At 40.3% G+C, this 18,541-nt stretch overlaps 1 protein-coding gene and 1 long non-coding RNA gene across 2 annotated transcripts; one reads left to right on the top strand and one right to left on the bottom strand.

The window, feature by feature from the left end:
* Positions 1-1,201: 1,201 nt before the first annotated feature.
* On the bottom strand, positions 1,202-16,426 carry LOC113029506 (uncharacterized). Its single transcript, XM_080306712.1, has 4 exons — positions 16,129-16,426; positions 8,241-8,346; positions 6,196-6,960; positions 1,202-2,809 (listed from the first exon to the last, which is right to left on the bottom strand). The coding sequence occupies exons 2-4, from the start codon at positions 8,256-8,258 to the stop codon at positions 2,231-2,233; spliced, it is 1,362 nt and encodes a 453-aa protein (XP_080162838.1). The 5' UTR covers positions 8,259-8,346; positions 16,129-16,426; the 3' UTR covers positions 1,202-2,230.
* Positions 15,247-15,693, top strand: LOC145431178 (uncharacterized). The gene is made up of 2 exons (XR_013911522.1): positions 15,247-15,376; positions 15,508-15,693. It is a non-coding gene; the product is annotated as an uncharacterized LOC145431178 (long non-coding RNA).
* Positions 16,427-18,541: the final 2,115 nt, after the last annotated feature.

Consider the following 18,541-nt stretch of genomic DNA (forward strand, 5'->3'; position numbering starts at 1 on the left):
GTATGATTCAATGCAGAGAGCTCTATATAGTGAGTGAGAAAGCTGACTGAGGAAGAAATACTGAATACATCATGGGAATCCCCCAGCAGCCTACACCCATTACAGCATTAAAAAGGGAGAATTCAGGGTCACCTGATGTTGCCCTAACTATATATTTTAGTAAAAGGGTATAGTTTGAAGCCTAATCTTAAAAGTAGAGATCGTGTCTGCCTCACCAATCCCAACTGGAAGCTGGTTCCACAGAAGAGGGGCCTGAAAACTCAAAGCTCTGCCTCTCACTCTACTTTTAAATATTCTAGGAACAACAACTAATCCCTGTCAGTACTCTTGCTGCAGCATTTTGGATTACCTGCAGGCTTCTCTGGGAGTTTTTAGGACATCCTGATAATAGCAAATTACAGTAGTCCAGTCTAGAAATAATAAATGCATGGAGTAGTTTTTGAGTGTCACTCTGACAGGATATAGGACAGTATCTGGTTCGATACCATATTTCTAGGTATTGTAGGCCAAGTATAATCAGCAGCAGGAAGTTAGAGGTCACCCAGGTCTTTATATGCGTGTTATCTGGCTTCATTCCATTATTGTAAATTTAAATGTTATTATCAAACGATCAGACAAGAGAGGGTTTACAGAAAACAGTGTTAAATGTTCAGTTTCTATGTCATATGTTAAAACAAGTTCTAGAGTGTGATTAACGTGATGGGTGGGTTACTTTACATTCGAGATCAACAAAAGTGGACAAGAAAAGATTGAGACCCATCAGTCCAGGCAACTTTTTTCAATCTCTGCAACTTTCAGATTTTAGGGGCAGAATTTGTCTTAAACAAAATAAAGCATGGATCCATCCTGCTGCTGGTGTAATAGCGTGGAGATGTTTGGTTGGCACAATTTGGGTCCCTTAGTACCAACTGACATCATTTACAGACCACAGCCTACCTGAGTCTCAGTCCAATAGAGCACCTTTGGGATGTGGTGAAATAAGATTCACATCATGGACGTCCAGCTGAAAAATCAGCTGTCATGTCAATATAGACCAACAACTTCAGAGAGGCAGTGCCAACAAAGGAAACTCTGATAAGCTGAGCAAATCAAACCACAACTTTAAAAGATCATTTTCCAAAATTAATCTTTTTATATCTCTGTCAGGGGTAGACATTTGTTCAAAACACAAGTAAGAGAAATGAGACAACTTCAGACCGACTCAGAGTGTAATTAGAAAACGTGCGCACGGGTGAATGTCTCTCTGAGAAGACACACACTCCGAGCACAGGCTCGCTTGCTTTATTTATAAGGCAAAAATGGGTTACATAGTACTTCCTCTTTTAACAGATGTTGACGAGAGGTTAAACATTAAATCAGCTTATCTGATCTTTCACACACTGGGATAAAAATACAGAAGTATATCATGCTTTATCTGACATCACAGACACTATAGGAAAGAATGCATCATTATATCATGCTGTCAAACATCTCAAACACTTAGGTAAGGAATGCATCAGTTTTCCTTTAACAATAAACTTGGTTAGGTGATTCTTCAACAATAGGCTTGGTTATGTGAACACACAAAATATAAGGCATACTTGGTTAGAATATAAGGCTCACTTGGTTAGAATATAAGGCCTACTTGATTATATTGTATTATAGAGATTTGGTTATAATGTATAATGTAGAAAATCTTCTAACAATCTCAAACACAAATCAGAATTTTTGATACCTACAGCAACTTTGTTAAAATACAAAAGATTTTAAAGATCTTATTTTTTCATGAATTTCAGGTCACTGAGAACATTTGTCACATCAGTTTTTGGTTTGACATACAGGAAATGACATCATGGATCAAACTCTTTGTCAGTAAATTATTTCTTTATTTAACATGTAAAATTTTGGTTTAACTGTTGAAGGATTTCATAAACACAAAAAACCTGAACACAAAAAAAACAAAAACAAAAAAAAAACACCCAACAAAAACACATGGATCAAAATACATTCAATAAAAACATAAGAGGAAACAGATTTTTTGATTCAACTGCTGGAACAATGCTAACCACTCAACACCAACACTACAGTAGAACAGTTTAGAAAGCTTAAAATGTAACGAGAGGCACATTTTCATTCATAGCTGCCTCATCAGATCTTTACAGGAGATTCCATCTGAACTCTGTGGAGCCTGATCTCAAGGGCTTTGAGTCTGACCCTGAAACCAAACGAGGATCTTTCTGTCTCTGCAGATTCACCGTGATGAGAGTGATTTCAGTCCTGCATGATCACGCTGATGTTTGCACAGAGCAGACAATGTGGTGAATATTTTGGCACATTGGTAACAGTGAAAGAGTTTATTAGTAACGTGGGATCGTTTGTGTTCGGAGTATGAACTGAAATTCTTGAAGCTCTTGTCACACTGGTCACAGCTGTAGTTTCCTTCCATGTGTGTCCGTTCATGCCTGTTACAATCACCTGATTGTGGAAAGCTTTTGTCACAGTGTCTGCACTTGTATGGTTTCTCTCCTGTGTGGACGCGTTTGTGTGTTTTAAGCTCACCTCTAGTGGTGAAGGATGACCCACACTGATCACAGAGATGCTTTTTGACCCCACTGTGAAAGAGTTCGTGTCGTTTTAAGTCACGTTTTGTGGTGAAGCCTTTCCCACATTCTTTGCAGTAGTTCATTTTGTCTCCAGTGTGTCTACGTTGATGTAGTTTTAGGGTGTTTGAATGACTGAAAGTTTTTCCACAAAGGTCACAACGAAAGTCTTTCCCACCACCACAGTGACGACAGGGTTGAGAATTGGATCCATCTGTGTCGCTCTGCTTCTAAACAAAGACACAAAGACAGTGTAAGTCAGTCCTTCAACATTTTCATCCTGAACGTCGCCTGAAATAAAGAGCATCTCTGCAGACGGCCAATTACATTTTACTCCTTCAGTTAACAGTTTACTGGGCTATACAAACACACACTGTGGTACCACACCCTTGTGAGCATCAGTTGAACAGTATTGTACCTAACCAGATTCTTACTCTCGGTGGCATTACCTTGGCCTCCAGTAACACTGTGGGGAACTTTGGACTCATTTTGGACCAGGACAAATTCTGTCGCCTCTTTGGTGACATCTGCTGTTCAAAATATGTAGAGCAGCTTGAATCTACAAATTATGAAGCGTTTCCTTGTAATTACCCACGCTGCAGAGCTCAGTCCCGTCGACTGAGTTTCTTAGAGTGGGCAATTATAAGGAAACACTTCAGTAACTTCCAGTAACGCTGTGAGGAACCTTGGAGTCATTTTGACCAGGATATGTCCTTCAATGCACATTAAGCAATTCATTATTATCAAGAAGTCCTAAAAACTCGCTGAAAAGCCTTCAGTTAATCCGAAATGCTGCAGCAAGAGTCCTGACAGGGACTAGAAAGAGAGAGCAGATTTCTCCTTCATTGGCTTCCTGTTTAATCCAGAATTGAATTCAAAATCCGGTCTTGAATAATCAGGCCCAATCTTATTTTAATGACCTTGTAGTACCATATCACCCTGTTAGAGCACTTTGCTCTCGCACTGCAGCCTTACTTGTTGTTCCTACAGTATTTAAAAGTAGAATGGGAGGCAGATCGTTCGGTTTCAGGCCCCTCTTCTGTGGAACCAGCTTCCAGTTTGGATTCAGGAGACAGACACAGTGTCTACTTTTAAGATTAGGCTTCAAACTTTCCTTTTTGCTAAAGCATATAGTTAGGGCTGGACCAGGTGACCCTGAATTTACAGTCATGTTTTCATTTTTACATACTGTATTAACACAACTGATCTAAAGGTCAGACAAAAAACATAAGATCAGAGTAGAAAAAGTTATATTTTTTACTGTAACAACCACAAACATGTTTAATGAATCATATTTCATAACTTTAAATGCAAATATAAATTGTCAATTTTAAAATCCTATGCACAAGTTTTGCAAACAACAAAGTTATTTGCATCCATTTACCTTTTATCCTGATTTTTTAAATAACCACTTCAAACTATTTAAGAACAATCAGCTGTTCTTCAATAAGATGCCACACAAATTATTTGTGCCACTCCAAAAATTTCTGTCCACGATAAAGGAAACATCACAGCCTGATACCTGCAGGTCTGACAGCAGCAGCTGTATCACTCCTGTTTCTACCTGGAGACAGCAGTCGCCTCATTGTTCTGACACACAACACAAAACTATCCACAACACTACACATTAACTACACACTCCAAACACGCTAAACATCCATCCATCCATCTCTCTCTCTCTCTCTCTCTGGATACATATTGTTTATCGTGACTCTGCTTGCTTTGTCTTTAAGTGGTCATGTGATTTGCTTACCACGGCTACTTTATTCTTCCTCAGTCAAACAGCAGCACTCATGCGATTGTTTTTCCCCCTTAGCTCCAGGTGTTGTGCTAGAAAGTGATCGTGATTACCGTCCACGGGAGCGCACGCAGCTGCTTAAAGCTGTAGCTTCCAGATTACTTACGTAGTCAGCTACTTCCGTTACTTGTAACGCCGTTATTCCCATCACTGATTAAAAGGGAGTTTTTCCTTCCCACAGTCGTCAAAGTGCTTGCACATAGAGGGTCATATGATTGTTGGGTTTTTCTCTGTATGTATTATTGTAGGGCAGGGGTCGGCAACCCTAGGCACGTGTGCCACAGTTGGCACGGGAAGGGTTAACTGATGGCACGACCAATGCTGGACTGGCCATCGGGCATTTGCTCGGTGGCCCGGTGACTTTTTCCCCTTTGTAACGGTATAAACAATGAAAGGTGTTGGATTGGCCAGATGCTGTAAAAATAACTCAGTTGTTTGGTGGTGGCTGTGGCGGAGCTTCCTCAGATTCAGTAAAATTAGCAAGTGGTGGAGGCCAGCGGGTGGATGAGGGAAAGGGGAGGCAGGAGGAGGAGAGACCCGAGGCGGCCGCCGGTCCGAGTGTCAGGTGAACTGAACTTCAGGTAAGAAGTTATGACCTGCAGTCTATCTGGGTCAGATATAAACCAAGTTTAGGTGGAGTTTATTTTCGTTGTGCTGACTTTTTACCGTCAGTTACAATAACTTGTACTGCGTGCTAGCTAGCATGACGGAGTTTATATACTGCTGGGTGGGTGCTTTGATGTTAGTGATACCATAGTGAACTGTATTTTATTCATAAGGTTAGTTAGTAGAGTTGCCTGTAAAAAGACGAATCGTCCCTCATTCAGAGAAATTATTACGCATTTCGTATTAAGGTGAAAAGGAACAGAGTTTGTCCCGAACTTCAGCTAGAATGAAAAAAAGACAAAGATTGATTTATTCTGTCTTTACGCTGCACAGCTGCCTCTTCTTCTCTCATTCTCTCCCTCCCTCTCCTGTTGCTACTGATCAATGATCAGCTGATCAGCTTTCCTCTCTTGTTTGTTTATCGCCCACTTTGTGCCAGAGAGGGGAAACCAGCGGATGTCGCGCTAAACAACAGCAGCGCGTTTAAGCTTGATCAGCTGTTGTTAGAATTTATTTAATATTCCTTTCTAATATCAGCTGAGGTTTGCTGGAGCCACAGCTGTAAAGCTGCTGGTCATGATGTCGGTTTGGATATGTGGTGAGAGGGAAACATGAAGATGAAACCAGGAGATGTCCTTACTGAATCATCAGAGCTGAACAGGTGATGGAGAAACAGGTTTACCTTTTAGGTGACATGAATGAGTTGAAGTTATGAACTGTTTCTGAGAGACAAATAACACCAAGATCCTTTTCTATGTAGCTGACAGCTGGTAACTGTGCAGGGTCTACCTTACAATATAAAGAACCTTCAGGGAACTACTGCTGTGATTTGGCGCTATATAAATAAAACTGAATTGAATACCACGAAACTACATGAATTTTAAATAACACCATCATATCACTTTTCAGCACTTTCAGTTTAGTTTTTTAGGATCATTTACACAAAAATGATAACTGAATTGAATACCATGAAACTACGTGAATTTTAAATAACACCATATCAGTTTTCAGCACTTTCAGTTTAGTTTTTTAGGATCATTTAAACAAAAATGATAACTAAAATGAAAATCTGAATAATCACACAACACCGTCTCTCCATTCTGTAGAACTCTGCTTATTAAATTGTGTTAGCAACATGCTAACACGGTTTAATGAGCAGAGTTGTTCCAAACAGTCAGGCTAAAATGACACGATAAAAATATAAAAACATACCTCACAGTAACTGCACTTGTAGAGTCTCTTTCTGGTGTGGATCTGTTGGTGTTGTCTCAGGTAATGTGGAGATTTAAAAGTATTCTCACACAGGTCACATTTATAAGGTAGTTCCTCAGAGTGGGTAAACATGTGGCGTTTTAATAGTGTGTGTTTAGCAAACTCTTTGCCACACTGTTGACAGCTGTACACATCATGTCTGGTGTGAATGCGTAGGTGTGTATTTAGGCTCTGTTTCAGGCTGAAAGATTTTCCACAAATGTCACAGCTGTATGTTTTAATTCCAGAGTGGGTAACTAGATGATTCTGTAAGTTACTACGCTGAGTAAAAGCTCTGCCACACTGATCACAGCTGTACGCTTTAACTCCACTGTGGATGAGTTGGTGTTTTTTTAGAGCATTCTTCCGAGAAAAAGTGTGTCCACACTCGTCACAGCTGAACGGTCTCTCTCCAGTGTGGATGACCTGATGGTTTTGTAGTGAAGCCTTCCTAAGAAAATCCTTCCCACACTCGTCACAGCTGTACGCTTTAACTCCACTGTGGACGAGTTGGTGTTTTTTTAGACTACCCTTCCAGGAAAAACTCTTTCCACACTCGTCACAGCTGTATGCTTTAACTCCACTATGGATGAGCTGGTGTGCTTTTAAGCTTCCAGACTGGGTAAAAGACTTTCCACAGTCATCACAGGTGTATTTCTTCTCCCCCTTTGTTCTGTGAGGTTTGTCGGCCTCCTGAGAGCGCTGACTTCTCGCTCCATGTTGGTCCTGCAGTGACAGAGATACAAACACAGGCAGTGAGTGAAATTTAGGGCTGGGCATCATCACTGATTTCGATTCGGGGAAATCTTGCCTCAGACAATCAGAAATATTAGAATTCTGATCACTATGTACTTATCCATATTTTATATTTCTAAAATGAAAGCTGACATGTGTGAGACTTCATCAGAGGTGTAAGCATCACAGCAGATGCCTTTGTGTCAAAGTAACTGAGGATAAAACAGAAAAACATGAAGGAGAATTTTCTGGCCTGGGTTTAAAAATATTCTGCAGTGGATCAAACACGAAAGAAAACCATTAATCAACATATGAACATTACCTGATGCTGCTGAAGTGAAGCAGAGCAAAGTTACAGAGGTTTTATTACAGACACGGCTAAACGTTTTGCATAATTTAAAAAAGTTTACATTTGTTCTGTATTGAACAGCAGAAATTAGGCTTTGTTGCTCGAAGTGAAAAAACAAAAAACAGCACCCGACAGAGCTGTAAACAATGGAGAGAGAGAATTCTGCTGGTTTAATTAATTTTATTTTGGAGAGAGACAAAACCGGCAGCTTCAGAATCTAGCGCCGAAAAAGACGTAAACACAAAGAGCGGACCGGCAAACGCATCAGAATCAGCGAGCTGCCGGCTTTCTCACCCGACGTCGAGTCCATGTCATGTACCTGCTCTCATTTGCTGTTTTAGCTGTTTTGTGAAATTTTCTGAGGTTTAACTTGAGATTCTGGCGTTTTGGGCAAAATTAATTTATATTTAAAAATCCATTCAGGATTTTAATGAATTGATATCATGTTATCCAAGCTACAATCAATTTTAATCGATAATCAAAACCCAGTGAAATGCAGTCGTGGAACAAACTGTCATTACTTGAAGCTTTTCAACAGTCCTCTTTGGTGACATCTGCTGGTCAAAATATGAAGAGCAGCTTGAATCTACAAATTATAATGAAGCGCTTCATTATGTTTAGTATCATGTGACAGTTCTGTCTGATATCAGGCTACTGTTGTGTTGCTTTGCACATGTATTTTCTGTGTGATTGAAAAGGTTTTGAAATTTCATTAATAAATAATTTTGATGAATATCCTTATTTAAACATGTGCTGTGGTGTGGTTTCTCTTTGCTTGTGACTTCTTGATGTTTGTAAACATAATAGATATAAAATAAAAACATAGTACATAATAAAATACAACACAGTCATATAACAGGTTGGGAGGATGAGAGTTTTAGACGTGACTGATTATTTGGTGAAACTGTGATATTTTCCTCACCTCCTGTGTTGAGCTCATTGTTTCCTCTGTAGTGACTCAGCTGAGTCCAGATGGCTGAAAATGTTCCTCTGCTGCTCCGTCAGACTCTTCTCCTCCTGCTGATCAGCTGGGACACAAAACAGATCTTTGTTAGGCTCCACACTGCACTGAAGAGTCAAAGTGTCTCATATGTTCATCTGACAACACAAAGTACAAATTTCACTCTGATTGCTTGTAGAAATCTTGTGAGACGTGTTGTGCTGCAAAGTGAGGAAACTCTCTCACTCACTTATACTTCAGGAGGAACTTTGTGACATTGGCTCTAATATTCTAAGCAGCCCTTTACTATGACAGGGCCAGAAAGTCCTATTTGAAGGTTTGGGAGAAGGACCATGTTAAAGGTGGATTGGGGTTTATACACTTTGTTATGATACAGGTAAGGCTGTAAGAGCCTGAGAAGGTGTCCTGAATGAACCTCTAAAACCAGTTTTCAGCTAACGACTCTGCTTCAGTCTGGAAAACAGCAACTACAAGTTTAAAGACTCCATCAACAATTCACACCCAGCAACAGCCTGAACAGCTCCTCCTGTGGTTTCCACAAACAGGGACAGTCCTGTTACTCCCCCACCCCACACTTTCAACTCCTTCAGGCCCCCAGTCCCACCACCTCCACCATGTAAACAGACTCTTTAACATACAGACCCCAACAAAGCAGCTGAACCAGACTCAGGGTCTCCATCATAAACCATACAGTTGGTTTACACAGCTTTGTGTATGTATGTGTAATGTATATATAGACACGTGTGTGTGTGTGTGTGTGTGTGTGTGTGTGTGTGTTTGTTTGTTTTACATTGCTGTGCTTGAGAGCCTCCATCTACCGGAACCAAATTCCTTGTATGTGTCTGCACATATACTTGGCCAAGAAACACGATTCTGATTCTGATGTTCATCTGACAACACAAAGTACAAATTTCACTCTGATTGGTTGTAGAAATCTTGCGAGACTGGACATGGAGAAGCTGCATTCAGCTTTTATGCTCCATATATCTGGAACAAACTCCCAGAAAGCCTCAGACCAGCTGAAACACTCAGTTTATTTAAATCCAGGTTGCAGACTCACCTGTTCTCAGCTGCATTTGAATAAAGCACCAAATCTGCACGGTTTTACTTTTAAGCTTAAATTTCAAAACCTACATTTTAACTACTGATTTTATGTACTGCCCCCCCCCCCCCCCTTTTTAAATCATGCTTTTTATTTTTTTGTTTTTTAATGTCTCTGAAAAGCACTTTGAATCAACTTGCTGTTGAATTGTGCTATATAATGAATGAATGAAACAGCCTTTATTTTGCAGGTTGCCCTGCAGCGAGATGCCCAGGAGAATTTTCAGGCTGCCCTAACACTCTAAATAAACTTGCCTTGCCTATAGAAAGAAAACTGAACAGAACATCTGAATTCACTTGATGCTAAACATTCATTTCATAGAATAGTTTTTGTTAACATCTTCCTGTGCATCACTTTACAGCAGCCAGACTCGTTAAAATGAGACTTTGTAGGAGTTCACTTCCTCTCATGTGTTCATTAGGGGTGGGTTTTTATAATCGATTCATCGATTAAAATTGATTCTGGCTTGGATAACGTAAAATCGATTCATTAAAATCCTGAATCGATTTTTTTAATATAAATTTATTTTGCCCGAAATGCCAGAATCTCAGGTGACATCTCACAAAATTTCAAGAACCACCAAACAGCTAAGACAGTAAATGAGAGCAGGAACACAGATTCTGCACATAGACTTAAACACACAGCGCGACCCGCGGATCAGAATCAGTTAGATGTCGCCTTTCTCACGGTCGGGGCTGAAAGCCGACAGCTCGCTGATTCTGATCTGTCGGCGGGTCCGCGCTTTGTGTTCACGCCCTTTATGAGCAGATTCTAAAGCTGTTAGTTTGATGTCTCACCAAACAATATTGACCGAACCAGCAGCAAAAGAAGATCCAAACGCTTCACATAAACATCGTCATGAATTCACTCTGACTTTTACTGTTTTGCTTCCACCGCGATGCGCAGCTCTCTCTCTCTCTCTCTGTACTTCAAGAACAGTTTCCCTTTCTTCATTATTCGCTTGCTTGTTACGCACAAGTCTACTGTTGTTTACAGCGCTGTCGGCCGCTGTTTTTTTCCCCTTTTACATTCTTCCGAAAAGAAAACCTCATTTCTGCTGTTCAATACTGAACAAATTTAAACTTTTTAAAATTATTCAAAATGCAAAACGCTTAGCCGTGTCTCTAATAAAACCGCTGTAACGTCAGAGGTAATGTTCATATGTTGATTAATGGTTTTCTTTCGTTTTTGATGTACTGCAGAATATTTTTATAAAATCCCAGGCCAGGAAAATCACCTTCATGTTTTTCTGTGTTTTATCTTCAGCTACTTTGACACAAAGGCATCTGCTGTGACGCTCACACCTTTGAAAAAGTCTTGCGTGTGTCAGCTTCCTTTTTATTGATACAAAAATATGTAAATGTACTGATCTGAATTATAATATTTCTGACTGTCAAAATTTCCCAGATTTAAATCGAATCGAATTAAATCGAATCGTGGATCGAATCGATTCGGGACCTTGTGAATCGGAATTGAATCGAATCTAGAAATCAGTGACGATACCCAGCCCTAGTGTTCATCCACAGCAGCTGGACATTAAAGTTTATTGTGACCCCGATACTGCAGCAGATCGCTCTGATTTCCTGTTATCACTTCAAATAGAAATGAGGCTGTAGAATGTCAAACTCTGGCCCGCGCGCCAAATTTGGCCCGCAGCCCAATAGAGATTGAAAATGTGACGTCATTCAGGGGTAAAACCGCAAAGAATTCTGGGAACTCATGGCAAGAGGTACAAGCGCACGCAGGCTTTCAATTGAAATCAGTTATACAGCGATAAAAAGAAACACAAAAAATGGCAAGAAGCTGTTGTATTATTAAATGCAATAGCCGGTCCCATGACAGCCACGGAAAGCCGACGGGTAAAGAGATCGGTTGTTCTCGGATTACGTCGTTGAAGAGAAATTGTTCGAGCCATGTTTCCGAAGTAACAAAGAGGCGACTGGATTGCAGCCATTCAAAGACCAAATATAACGTCCCAGAACACTCCAGCTCACAGGTTAGTCTGCTCCAAGCATTTCCACAAAGGTCAGTCTTCTGTTGTAGTTAATGCGTCATTTTTCATAACATAATTGGTGATATAGGTTACAAGCAAGTCTGGCGCTGAACAGAAATTGTCGCGCAATGCTCCTTTATTTATTGTGCATAAATAGTGAATTGTCCTGACACAATATTGTGTTTCGCTTCTGTTATTACCATGGTACATTGACAGAAACATGTACTTTTATTCACAGGATAAAACAGTTGTTTTGTATCACTAATTGCCCAGTGCGATTACAGCATACAATATTATTGTCACTGCTACATTTCTGTGATGCTACCAGAAATTATTTCCACTACTAATTAATTACCGTTGAGCTCAAAGGTCCTATTAATAAACGGTTTATAAATAAATAAACGGTTTATAAACGGTTAATGAATGTGTATTTATGAAGACGATTTGTGAGACTGGTAAACTTATGATATGTACGATGGTCTTTACTTTCTACACGGTGCATTTCAAGGTCCTGTACCCATCTGTCGGTAAACTGTAGCTGGGCTTGTTGCAGTGACCTGAAGTTACTAAACTTCACGAGTGTATGCACTCATTCCAAGAAGCGTATAATTATAAATATGAGCAGTGATGCTCAGTGATGACACGACGAATCCTACTTCCGGGCCTAAAGTAGTCTGCGTTTAATATGGCTTTTGTGTTGTTAACATGTTTAATGTTATGTATTTTCTTCTATTTGATCTCAAAAAGCTCCTAAAACAGTCAGTGATCACTGTTGACCTCCCTCGGCTTTTATTACCGCTAATCATTTATTTAAGCTCAGTTTTTAAAACCTTAGGCTGTAACTACAGCCCAGCCCATGCATATGAATGACTAACCTCGTATTGTGGATGGATTATCTCAGTTGTTCTCCTGGCTGAAGTTTGGTCCTTTTACAGCATCCTGCCATGCGATTACATTTGTTCCTGACCACCGAGAACACTCACGTTAACTTTTATCGATTGGAAAAAAAGTTAGCTTGTTTATATTATGCTAACATAGCTGTGTCGCTAGCGGTCACGTAGCACATCATTATATACAAGCTAGCCCAACTTCAGTAACCCTACAAACGTCACTGCTTTTTAGTTTTCGGTCTTCATTTATGCTGGAAGTGATAACAGAGCTGTACGTTTTAATTTCTCAGATTTATATCTAATTTAGTTCTGAGCTCAGATAAAATAATTATTGTGGGTGATTTTAACATCCATGTAGATGCTAAAAATGACAGCCTCAACATGGCATTTAATCTGTTATTAGACTCAATTGGTTTCTCTCAAAATGTAAAAGAACCCACCCACCACTTTAATCACACTCTAGATCTTGTTTTAACATATGGCATAGAAACTGAACATTTAACAGTGTTTCCTGAAAACCCTCTCCTGTCTGATCATTTCCTGATAACATTTACATTTACAATAAGTGATTACACAGCGGTGAAGAGTAGACTTTATCAAAGTAGATGTCTTTCTGAAAGCACTGTAACTAAGTTTAAGAATATAATCCACCCACTGTTATCATCTTCAATGCCCTGTACCAACACAGAGCAGAGCAGCTATCTGAACGCTACCCCAACAGAGGTCGATTATCTTGTTAATAATTTCACCTCCTCACTACGTACGACTCTGGATACTGTAGCTCCTGTGAAAACTAAGGTCTCTAATCAGAAGTACCTGACTCCGTGGTATAATTCTCAAACACGTACCCTAAAGCAGATGACTCGTAATCTGGAGAGGAAATGGCGTGTCACAAATCTAGAGGATCATCATTTTGCCTGGAGAAATAGTTTGCTGCTTTATAAGAAAGCCCTCCGCAAAGCCAGAACATCTTACTATTCATCACTGATTGAAGAAAATAAGAACAACCCCAGGTTTCTCTTCAGCACTGTAGCCAGGCTGACAAAAAGTCAGAGCTCTTTTGAGCCAACCATCCCTTTAACGTTAACTAGTAATGACTTCATGAACTTCTTCACAAATAAAATTTTTATCGTTAGAGAAAAAATTACCAATAATCATCCCACAGATGTAATATTATCTACAGCTACTCTTAGTATCATTGATGTTAAGTTAATGCTTTATTGGCCATATGCAGGTTGCCCCGCAGAGGAATAGGACCCCCCCCCCCCGACTTACACACACAACAAAGACATCACATGGGAATACAGTCGGAGATCGGCAGCGTTGCAGAGAATAACACAGAAAAATTACACAACAATGGGAAAAGTACAAGAGGAAAAAAAGAGACCTCTTCTCACGCTGGGCACTGTTAGATTATAATATTATTTTATGCCATGTTATACCCCTAATTAAAGATTGTGAATTATTATGTAGTTTTAGTTTGCATTATTCTCCTGAATTAGAAGAAGCTGATAACTATTGCATTAGTTAAACTGATTTGCATTAAATTAGACTGCTGATTTATTGTGGATGAATGATATTGTTTTATGATGTTACAAGAAAATACTGTTTGCAGAAAGTCATCGCCTTATTTGTCTGATTAGAAGAGAACGGAACATGCTAGAGTTTTCTGCCCCATCTCAGCAGGAGCAGATAAACGGGAAGCCAAGGTCGTAGCTTAGGCGCCATGTGAGAGAAAGAATGTGAATGTTTAGGCTTTTATGATAAGGTGGGAGAACCAGAGGCTATAAGAGTTTGAGCAATGCTCCACCATTTTGAGATCTGAGGCTGTCTGCATACAGTGTCCATCTCCCACGCGTGTGATCATTAAAATCATCGTTTGACTTAACCCGGCCGGACCAGTGTTGTTATTTTGGTTTTTTCTCTTGTCTCCATCCCCAATTTTGAACTGGTAACAGCACCTATGGGAGGACAGCATGAGAACAGGAAACAAAAAAACTCCTCTACACAGAGAGCACATTAATGTCCACATCACAACATTAGAGCACGTGACAAGCCACAGGGGTTGGATAGGGGGGTGGGGGGTAATCCGAAGGAACACAGCAGTCGTCCTACACAGCGCTACCATTTCAGCGCGGCACGCAGACCCGCAGTCTTCCCCCGCAGGAAACAAGCATCGAAGGCGTTTGGAAAGGGAGGGGGATGAGTGCGTGCTTATCAGTGTAAGTGTGTCCAGAGTTCAGCTGAGACAGTGTCCTTTGCTCTATCAGGCTAAGTAAACAGTGACACTGACACTGGTCTCTCGATCTCCCGTTGGAGATAACTTTTTTGTTAAGTTAAGGCCTGATCCTTCTGAAATTCATAGCCAGTGCTCGGAAAAAGCACAGTGTATCCAGGAAACACACTATATGCTGCAATAAATGCAGTGCCCAAGTGTCCCCTCGCCTAACTTTTGTGCCAGTACGCCTAAATTTTTCAAGTTAGGCGTACCGGTGCGCCCATGTCAAAAAGTTAGTCTAGAGTAGTGATGGGACGTTCTGTATCGAGGCTTCGGAGCGTGTGTCGAGTAATGGAGGGGGCGTTTCCGCGAAGCGCGTATCGAGGCTTGCTTCATTTATGGGAGGAGCTGAAAATGATGACGTCCGAAGCCTCGCTGCCCGGCTGTACCACGTGACTGGTTCATGAAGTGGTTCGAACTTTGCCGCGAGATATGACAGCGATATAAAGCCCTCAGACTTCATTCAAAAATGTGGGTGTTTGATGGAGAGTTGCGGTTAGTGAGAGTTTGGAGACCGTTTGGAGGTTTATGAGAGTGAGGAGAGAAAGTCAGGAGAGAATGGAGCCAGCTAAGAAGAGGAGGATGTCCTCCCCTGTGTGGGAACATTTTGATCTTATTCCTCCCAACAAGGTATGTAAATTTCTACAGAAGATGTATTTTCATGATACTGATGGTGCAATACAATTTATGTTAAGCTGTCTTGACTTTTGTACAAGGTGAAGTGTTTGCTATGTGCCAGGGAGCTGGGATATAACAACAACACCTCATCCATGCTTAGGCACTACAGAGCTTTGCATGAGAATAAGGGGGACACCGATTGTGGAGCAAGACCAGGTGAGCCATCAAATGCAATGATAATATAGCATGCAGTAATGTTACTAAATGATATAACAATATTATACAACTGTTATAAGTTACGTGTGTGATATTTATATTTGTGCTTTATCTTTATTGTCTTTCCTCAGGAGAACAATCTCAAATAGATGAAGACCTGGTCAGCATGGTGATTGAGGACTCCCAGCTATTTAGCATTGTGGAGGACAAAGGATTCAAAAGATTTGTTAAATCATTAAATCCTAGATATGTTCTCCCCACTAAAAAGGTCATAAAAGCAGTGAAAATTTAGTTTTTACAGAATAAAATGTGAACAGGCAGGACTGAGGCTCAAAGCCTCAGTGTGTAGCTGTCCATACCTCAACGTTACAAAAGCACAACCACTGTCCACACCCCAACCACACCTCACCTCACAGTAAATGATCGTTTCCATTTCAAGCATTTCCAAATAATCATTTCCCATACTGCCACTATAAATATACACAGTATACTGCCATCACTACAATATACATGTTTTACACACTCCTTTTGTTGTTGACATTTACAGGCTGTGTGCAAAATGCCACACTCTTCAAATTCATGCCAGCTATTATTTTTACGTCCAGTAGGTGTCCTGCTAGAGCAAATGAAGCTTCATGAAGCTTCGCGTTGGGGTGAACCAATTGGATGAAAAGCTTCAGTGCTTCATGGGGCTTCATCTGCCCATCACTAGTCTAGAGCCCTGCTCACAGTAAAGTTAGCTCGGTGCTTACCTTTAGATGAGCCCACAAACCGAGAGAAACTCCGTGATGAAGCTTTGGCTACGTCCACACGTACACGGGTATTTTGAAAACGGAGATTTCAAAATAGTCAAAACGGACTTTTCGAAAGTATCCACCCTGGCAGGCGTTTTTCAGTGACCGAAAACGCCGTTTACGTGTGGACGAAAGGTGCAAACGCATAGAAAAACCTGCGTTTTCAAAAATACCCAGGAAACAGATGAGGGAAACGTTTGTAGTGATGGTCCGCTTGAAGCTGATGCTCCGGTGCGTGTGTCAAAAAATCAACACACTGCTTCAGAAGCTCCGTGTCGAAGCTTGATTCGTTTGGCCAAAGTCACGTGATCAGTGACGTCCGAAGCTTTGTTTAGAACGTGACTACTTCGGGGTCTCATTCAATGGTTTATAAGGAAGTGAATAATTCGCAGGATTTGTGGTGTTTTGATGGTGACAGGTAGCAAACCACTGATATTTCTACTGAGAGACATGGAGCCAGCGAGGAGGAGAGGAGGTTCTGTTGTGTGGGAGTATTTTGAGTAGATTTTGGTCATTCGGGTGGGTTTTCCAGCTTTGTGTTCTGGCTGTTTGCTTTTGTTTTGTGCGTGTTTATTTTATCTGAAAACGGGAAAAACTCAAAATGCCAAAAATCTGTTTTTCATAATATAAATATCATCAAATATCTTTAGAAAAACTTCCATTTGACTCGTTACATTTAATGTTAAAATATATATATTTTATTTTTCAATTAATCTTAAAATGTTAGTCTGCCAAATGTGCAGCAATTTCATGTATTTATTCTCTTTAGCTGAGTTTGTGGGGCCCAGGTAGACTGTATAACTGCATCTCTACCAGTTTCTCTGCACTCCAGCCTCTTCTGTTCCACGTGAAGGGATTTTCCTTAATGCAGGAGAAATTATCTCCACGAAAAGGAACAGTTTCGGCCATCGCACAGTGGAACAAATTCTCTTCTTAAATAAAAATGAAAAAGGGTTACCTTAAATGCATCATGTTTTTAGTTTGCAAGTTCATAAGCACTTTCCCTTTCACAATCAATTCTACCCCCAGGTCAGAAATATTTATAGGAAAATTTCCCTAATATAATATTATTGATAAATACACCCATCTTGCGATTAATTTCACAAGTGGATGGAGGCAGGACCTCACAGCAGAAGCATACTCCATAATGTGTTGTACATTATTATATGTATATTGTATGTAACGTGGTGTTTTCCAATTATTCTATTTACCAACATCAAGAAGTGAAAAGCAAAGAAAGACCACAAACTGGTGCATGTTTAAACAAGGAAAATTTGCTGGTCGAAATTATTTATTAAACAAATAAATCACATTTTTAACCCCAAAAAATAAACGTTCAAAGCAACACAACGGTGGCCCAATAGCAGACAGAATTCCACTCTGTAGAGTGAGTGGGCAATCATAATGAAGCAGTTGGTTTTATTTTGTGGATTCAAGCTGCTCTTCATATTTTTGGCCACCAGATGTCACCAGAGATGACTATGTTGAAAAGCTTCGAGTAATGAACCGTTTTTCAATACAAGCCTCAGTGCTTCAGAAAGCTTCATTTGGCCATCACTCAAGGGCGTAGATTTGGCATGGACGGAAGGGACATGTCCCCACCAATAATTTGATCTCTTCGAGTAAAGAAAAACAAGCCCGATAGTAAGAAAAAAATGATCTGTCAGCGTCTCGGTGCAGAAAGAGTTAAATTATGTTCTCTACTGGAGTCCTACGTCATGTGACAAATATGGCCAATGTGATTGGATGAGCCTTTCAGGGAGCTCTGTTTAGTTTCAGCAGCGGCAAACCTGCGCTGCCAGGAGGAGAGGAGGATGGCAGCGCAAAGGAAGAACCTGGATATAAGAAATTGTTTTTCAAAGAAACCTGTAAGTCACGTAAAGTCAAGTTCACTCATATAATGTGTCCGTCACAATAACATTACAGGCTATGCTAGGCCATACATGCCAACACTCACGATTTTTCCGAGAAATCCCGAATTTCAGTGCCCCTCCCGATAATCTCCCGGGGCGACCATTCTCCCCCCAATTTCTCCTGATTTTCCACCCGGACAACAAAACTGAAAACCATATCGCAGACCGGCCCAGCCAATTCCAGTTTCCAACAATGGCTACTATTACTGCAGCTACTTAGTTTTAATATTACTCTTATTTCTCTTTCTGGGTCGCAAAATAAACTTTTAACACATTTTCAGGCGAGAATGTAGCTGTGTAAACGTTAAATAACATAAACATGTTATTGTTTGGCCTTTTTCAGTGCTTTAGTTGTGTTTTATTTGTTGGTGAGTAAAGCGTTTTGTCTGAGACTAAAGTTATTAGATTAAATTAGATTAAATAAAACTTTATTAATCCCTCGGGAGGATTCCTCCGTG

Source organism: Astatotilapia calliptera, chromosome 9 (genome assembly GCF_964374335.1).
Source record: "Astatotilapia calliptera chromosome 9, fAstCal68.1, whole genome shotgun sequence".
In the NCBI taxonomy this organism is placed as follows: domain Eukaryota; kingdom Metazoa; phylum Chordata; class Actinopteri; order Cichliformes; family Cichlidae; genus Astatotilapia; species Astatotilapia calliptera.